Raw genomic sequence first — 7,152 nt, forward strand, 5'->3', positions numbered from 1 at the left:
ACTACTAATACTACTATTACTACCACTAATAATACTACTAATACTACTACTACTCCCTCCCTCCAGATAGCTTTAGGGGAGTGTTACCGGGTGCATTACCGAGGGGTCAGCTCCAAAGCCTTCGTCAGGAACCTCTACATCTCATGCCTGTATAAGGTACGGAAATCTCCCTTCTGCATTCATCAAGTTTTAATAACATAAGATAAACTGTCATAAACATTATCAACAAGTCTTACACACAATTTGATTGTTATTTGTTGCACATATAAGAAGTTGGGTTCCTTCCTGTTCGGCTATATATTTATTTCTGTATTTCTGTATTTTATTTCTGTAAGGAGTTGGGTTCCTTCCTGTTCGGGTGCTGCGTCGGCCAATCCCTGACTAACATGGCCAAGCTGAGCGTGGGGCGGCTGCGACCTCACTTCCTGTCTGTGTGCGGCGTCTCGTATGCCTCGCTCAACTGCACCCCCGGAACCTACGTCTCCATGGTAACCTGCCGACAGACAGACCACCGATTGGAAGAGGAGGCCAGGTGTGTGTGTTTGTTTGTGTGTTTGTTGGGGGGGAGGTGTGTGTGTGTTTGTGTGTTTGTTGGGGGAGGTGTGTGTGTGTGTTTGAGTGTTTGTTGGGGGGGCAGGTGTGTGTGTGTTTGTCTGTTTGTTGGGGGAGGTGTGTGTGTGTGTTTGTTGGGGGGGGCAGGTGTGTGTGTGTTTGTGTGTTTGTTGGGGGGGGGAGTGTGTGTGTGTTTGTGTGTTTGTTGGGGGAGGTGTGTGTGTGTTTCTGTGTTTATTTGGGGAGGGGGGGTGTGTGTGTGTTTGTGTGTTTGTTGGGGGGGCAGGTGTGTGTGTGTTTGTGTGTTTGTTGGGAGGGGGGCAGGTGTGTGTGTGTTTGTGTGATTGTTGGGGGGGGCAGGGTGTGTGTGTTTGTTGGGGGGGGGCAGGTGTGTGTGTGTTTGTGTGTTTGTTGGGGGGCAGGTGTGTGTGTGTTTGTGTGTTAGTTGGGGGGGGGGGGGGTGTGTGTTTGTGTGTTAGTTGGGGGCAGGTGTGTGTGTGTTTGTGTGTTTGTTGGGGGGCAGGTGTGTGTGTGTTTGTGTGTTTGTTGGGGGGCAGGTGTGTGTGTGTTTGTTGGGGGGCAGGTTTGTGTGTGTTTGTTGGGGGGCAGGTGTGTGTGTGTTTGTGTGTTTGTTGGGGTGGCAGGTGTGTGTGTGTTTGTGTGTTAGTTGGGGGAGGTGTGTGTGTGTGTGTGTGTTTGTTGGGGGGGGAGGTGTGTGTGTGTTTGTGTGTTTGTTGGGGGGGCAGGTGTGTGTGTGTTAGTTGGGGGAGGTGTGTGTGTTTGTGTGTTTGTTGGGGGGCAGGTGTGTGTGTGTTTGTTGGGGGAGTGTGTGTGTTTTGTTGGGGGGAGGTGTGTGTGTGTTTGTGTGTTTGTTGGGGGGGCAGGTGTGTGTGTGTTTGTTGGGGGGGGCAGGTGTGTGTGTGTTTGTGTGTTTGTTGGTAGTCAGCATTTGTTTTGTATTTTATTTTCAGGAAATCTTTCTTCTCTGGTCATGCTTCGTTTGCAATGTACACCATGCTGTATCTAGCAGTAAGTATCTCCCCCACACACACACACACAATGTACACCATGCTGTATCTAGCAGTAAGTATCTCCCCCACACACACACACACAATGTACACCATGCTGTATCTAGCAGTAAGTATCTCCCCCCCACACACACACACAATGTACACCATGCTGTATCTAGCAGTAAGTATCTCCCCCCCACACACACACAATGTACACCATGCTGTATCTAGCAGTAAGTATCTCCCCCACACACACACAATGTACACCATGCTGTATCTAGCAGTAAGTATCTCCCCCCACACACACAATGTACACCATGCTGTATCTAGCAGTAAGTATCTCCCACACACACACACAATGTACACCATGCTGTATCTAGCAGTAAGTATCTCCCCCACACACACACACACACAATGTACACCATGCTGTATCTAGCAGTAAGTATCTCCCCCCACACACACAATGTACACCATGCTGTATCTAGCAGTAAGTATCTCCCCCCACACACACACACAATGTACACCATGCTGTATCTAGCAGTAAGTATCTCCCCCCCACACACACACACACACAATGTACACCATGCTGTATCTAGCAGTAAGTATCTCCCCCCACACACACAATGTACACCATGCTGTATCTAGCAGTAAGTATCTCCCCCACACACACACACAATGTACACCATGCTGTATCTAGCAGTAAGTATCTCCCCCCACACACACACAATGTACACCATGCTGTATCTAGCAGTAAGTATCTCCCCCCCCACACACACAATGTACACCATGCTGTATCTAGCAGTAAGTATCTCCCCCCACACACACACACAATGTACACCATGCTGTATCTAGCAGTAAGTATCTCCCCCACACACACACAATGTACACCATGCTGTATCTAGCAGTAAGTATCTCCCCCCCACACACACAATGTACACCATGCTGTATCTAGCAGTAAGTATCTCCCCCCACACACACACACAATGTACACCATGCTGTATCTAGCAGTAAGTATCTCCCCCCCACACACACACAATGTACACCATGCTGTATCTAGCAGTAAGTATCTCCCCCCCCACACACACAATGTACACCATGCTGTATCTAGCAGTAAGTATCTCCCCCCCACACACACACACAATGTACACCATGCTGTATCTAGCAGTAAGTATCTCCCCCCCACACACACACACAATGCACACCATGCTGTATCTAGCAGCATGTATCTCCCCCCCCCCCCCCACACACACACACACACACACACACACACACACACACACACACACACACACACACACACACACTGTGAACCATCCTCCCAGTGGGTCTGGAAGCAGAGAGGGATTGAAAAGAAGAGAGCTGAAAGGGAGAGAAAGAAAAGAGGGCCGGAGAAACAGAGGGATTGAAAGAGAGAAGAAGTAGGGCAGACAGAGATGTCTTTGTTCCCCTCGGGCAGGGGAGAGGTTTGACCTCTCTTTCTCTCTATACTACACTCCTCTATTGTGTGAGGGCAGGGCCGTAGAGAGAGAGAGTAGAGTCAGAACTGTGCTGCATCTTTGAAGAGAAATACAGTATAATTCATTATAATACAGCATAATGCAGTATAATATATTATAATACTGTACAATTCAGTATAATTTAGTATAATACTATGTACAAATAGTACATGTGTAGTAATCAACATTTCTCCCTCCCTCCCTCCCCTCCCTCCCTCCCTCCCTCCCTCCCTCCCTCCCTCCCTCCCCCTCCCTCCCTCCCTCCCCTCCCTCCCTCCCTCCCTCCCTCCCTCCCTCCCTCCCTCCCTCCCTCCCTCCCTGCCCTGCCCTGCCCTGCCTCCCTGCCCTGCCTCCTTCCCTGCCCTGCCCTCTCTCCCTCCCTCCCTGCCCTGCCTCCTTCCCTGCCCTGCCTCCCTGCCTTGCCTCCTTCCCTGCCCTCCCTCCCTCCCTGCCTCCCTCCCTCCCTTCAGTTCTACCTCCAAGCCAGGTGGTGTTGGCGAGGGGCCAGGTTACTCAGACCCCTCATACAGTTCTTCCTGGTTCTGCTAGCTGTGTATACAGGTACTTACAGGTCTATTGATAATGATCAGTGACGAGGCATAATCTGTGTCTGGGAATCCAGCCTGTTACATATTCTGACTGACATTGCTGATATGTTATAATGGTCTATGGATGTTCATAGCCTCTCAGAACCCTCCCTGAGTGGTCCGTCCACAATGTGTTTATTCATCTGGTCTATGGATGTTCATAGCCTCTCAGAACCCTCCCTGAGTGGTCCGTCCACAATGTGGTCATTCATCTGGTCTATGGATGTTCATAGCCTCTCAGAACCCTCCCTGAGTGGTCCGTCCACAATGTGTTTATTCATCTGGTCTATGGATGTTCATAGCCTCTCAGAACCCTCCCTGAGTGGTCCGTCCACAATGTGGTCATTCATCTGGTCTATGGATGTTCATAGCCTCTCAGAACCCTCCTGAGTGGTCCGTCCACAATGTGTTTATTCATCTGGTCTATGGATGTTCATAGCCTCTCAGAACCCTCCTGAGTGGTCCGTCCACAATGTGTTGATTCATCTGGTCTATGGATGTTCATAGCCTCTCAGAACCCTCCCTGAGTGGTCCGTCCACAATGTGTTTATTCATCTGGTCTATGGATGTTCATAGCCTCTCAGAACCCTCCCTGAGTGGTCTGTCCACAATGTGGTCATTCATCTGGTCTATGGATGTTCATAGCCTCTCAGAACCCTCCCTGAGTGGTCCGTCCACAATGTGTTTATTCATCTGGTCTATGGATGTTCATAGCCTCTCAGAACCCTCCCTGAGTGGTCCGTCCACAATGTGGTCATTCATCTGGTCTATGGATGTTCATAGCCTCTCAGAACCCTCCCTGAGTGGTCCGTCCACAATGTGGTCATTCATCTGGTCTATGGATGTTCATAGCCTCTCAGAACCCTCCCTGAGTGGTCCGTCCACAATGTGTTGATTCATCTGGTCTATGGATGTTCATAGCCTCAGAACCCTCCTGAGTGGTCCGTCCACAATGTGTTTATTCATCTGGTCTATGGATGTTCATAGCCTCTCAGAACCCTCCTGAGTGGTCTGTCCACAATGTGGTCATTCATCTGGTCTATGGATGTTCATAGCCTCTCAGAACCCTCCCTGAGTGGTCCGTCCACAATGTGTTTATTCATCTGGTCTATGGATGTTCATAGCCTCTCAGAACCCTCCCTGAGTGGTCCGTCCACAATGTGTTTATTCATCTGGTCTATGGATGTTCATAGCCTCTCAGAACCCTCCTGAGTGGTCCGTCCACAATGTGTTTATTCATCTGGTCTATGGATGTTCATAGTCTCTCAGAACCCTCCCTGAGTGGTCCGTCCACAATGTGTTTATTCATCTGGTCTATGGATGTTCATAGCCTCTCAGAACCCTCCCTGAGTGGTCCGTCCACAATGTGTTTATTCATCTGGTCTATGGATGTTCATAGCCTCTCAGAACCCTCCCTGAGTGGTCCGTCCACAATGTGGTCATTCATCTGGTCTATGGATGTTCATAGCCTCTCAGAACCCTCCCTGAGTGGTCCGTCCACAATGTGTTGATTCATCTGGTCTATGGATGTTCATAGCCTCTCAGAACCCTCCCTGAGTGGTCCGTCCACAATGTGGTCATTCATCTGGTCTATGGATGTTCATAGCCTCTCAGAACCCTCCCTGAGTGGTCCGTCCACAATGTGGTCATTCATCTGGTCTATGGATGTTCATAGCCTCTCAGAACCCTCCTGAGTGGTCCGTCCACAATGTGGTCATTCATCTGGTCTATGGATGTTCATAGCCTCTCAGAACCCTCCCTGAGTGGTCCGTCCACAATGTGTTTATTCATCTGGTCTATGGATGTTCATAGCCTCTCAGAACCCTCCCTGAGTGGTCCGTCCACAATGTGTTTATTCATCTGGTCTATGGATGTTCATAGCCTCTCAGAACCCTCCTGAGTGGTCCGTCCACAATGTGTTTATTCATCTGGTCTATGGATGTTCATAGCCTCTCAGAACCCTCCCTGAGTGGTCCGTCCACAATGTGTTTATTCATCTGGTCTATGGATGTTCATAGCCTCTCAGAACCCTCCCTGAGTGGTCCGTCCACAATGTGTTTATTCATCTGGTCTATGGATGTTCATAGCCTCTCAGAACCCTCTCTGAGTGGTCCGTCCACAATGTGTTTATTCATCTGGTCTATGGATGTTCATAGCCTCTCAGAACCCTCCCTGAGTGGTCCGTCCACAATGTGTTGATTCATCTGGTCTATGGATGTTCATAGCCTCTCAGAACCCTCTCTGAGTGGTCCGTCCACAATGTGGTCATTCATCTGGTCTATGGATGTTCATAGCCTCTCAGAACCCTCCCTGAGTGGTCCGTCCACAATGTGTTTATTCATCTGGTCTATGGATGTTCATAGCCTCTCAGAACCCTCTCTGAGTGGTCCGTCCACAATGTGTTTATTCATCTGGACTACTGTCTTTTCAGGTGTTGTTTAATCTCTACTATGAGTAAAGAAAAAAACAAAACAAATAATGAAATACATTTTCCTAATACGTTTGCCTGGCTGTCTGGTGTAGTTTTGATAGAATCCTGGTCTTGTCTGGTCAATTGTTGTCACTTTGTTCAGTTGCTGTCCACTTGATTGGCCCAAATTCTAGGGCGGGGCTTGACAATGGGTCATTTCCTCTGTACTACTGTAATATGCATTTTTATCATATTGTTGAGTGATAATTCAAAATATTTAACAGGTACGTTTCTAAACTGTAATCTCTTCGCAGGCCTGACTAGAATATCGGACTATCGACATCATCCCTCTGATGTCATCACTGGCTACATACAGGGAGCCTTGACTGCCTACTGGGTGGTGAGTTGATATGTGTGTGTGTATATGTATGTGTGTGTGTGTATGTATGTATGTGTGTATGTATCTGTGTGTGTTTAATTAACCAGTGTGTTTCTCCCTGTCCTCCAGGCCTTCCACGTCTCCTCCATGTTTAAAGACTACAGCTCTACCCTCTCTCCTAGCCTGGACAACCCCCTGTCTCCACATCTCCTCCATGTTTAAAGACTACAGCTCTACCCTCTCTCCTAGCCTGGACAACCCCCTGTCTCCACATCTCCTCCATGTTTAAAGACTACAGCTCTACCCTCTCTCCTAGCCTGGACAACCCCTGTCTCCACGTCTCCTCCATGTTTAAAGACTACAGCTCTACCCTCTCTCCTAGCCTGGACAACCCCTGTCTCCACATCTCCTCCATGTTTAGACTACAGCTCTACCCTCTCTCCTAGCCTGGACAACCCCCTGTCTCCACATCTCCTCCATGTTTAAAGACTACAGCTCTACCCTCTCTCCTAGCCTGGACAACCCCCTGTCTCCACATCTCCTCCATGTTTAAAGACTACAGCTCTACCCTCTCTCCTAGCCTGGACAACCCCCTGTCTCCACGTCTCCTCCATGTTTAAAGACTACAGCTCTACCCTCTCTCCTAGCCTGGACAACCCCCTGTCTCCACATCTCCTCCATGTTTAGACTACAGCTCTACCCTCTCTCATAGCCTGGA

General features: G+C 49.0%; 1 protein-coding gene across 1 annotated transcript; it reads left to right on the plus strand.

Moving 5' to 3' along the window:
* Positions 1-60: 60 nt before the first annotated feature.
* On the plus strand, positions 61-6,775 carry LOC135536948 (phospholipid phosphatase 3-like; the record flags this gene model as incomplete). The annotated part of the gene is made up of 6 exons (XM_064963166.1): positions 61-156; positions 336-532; positions 1,524-1,581; positions 3,529-3,619; positions 6,370-6,455; positions 6,564-6,775. Coding segments are annotated over 6 exons (621 nt in total), but the record flags the coding sequence as incomplete, so codon positions are not given.
* Positions 6,776-7,152: the final 377 nt, after the last annotated feature.

Source organism: Oncorhynchus masou, unplaced genomic scaffold (genome assembly GCF_036934945.1).
Source record: "Oncorhynchus masou masou isolate Uvic2021 unplaced genomic scaffold, UVic_Omas_1.1 unplaced_scaffold_6870, whole genome shotgun sequence".
NCBI lineage: Eukaryota > Metazoa > Chordata > Actinopteri > Salmoniformes > Salmonidae > Oncorhynchus > Oncorhynchus masou.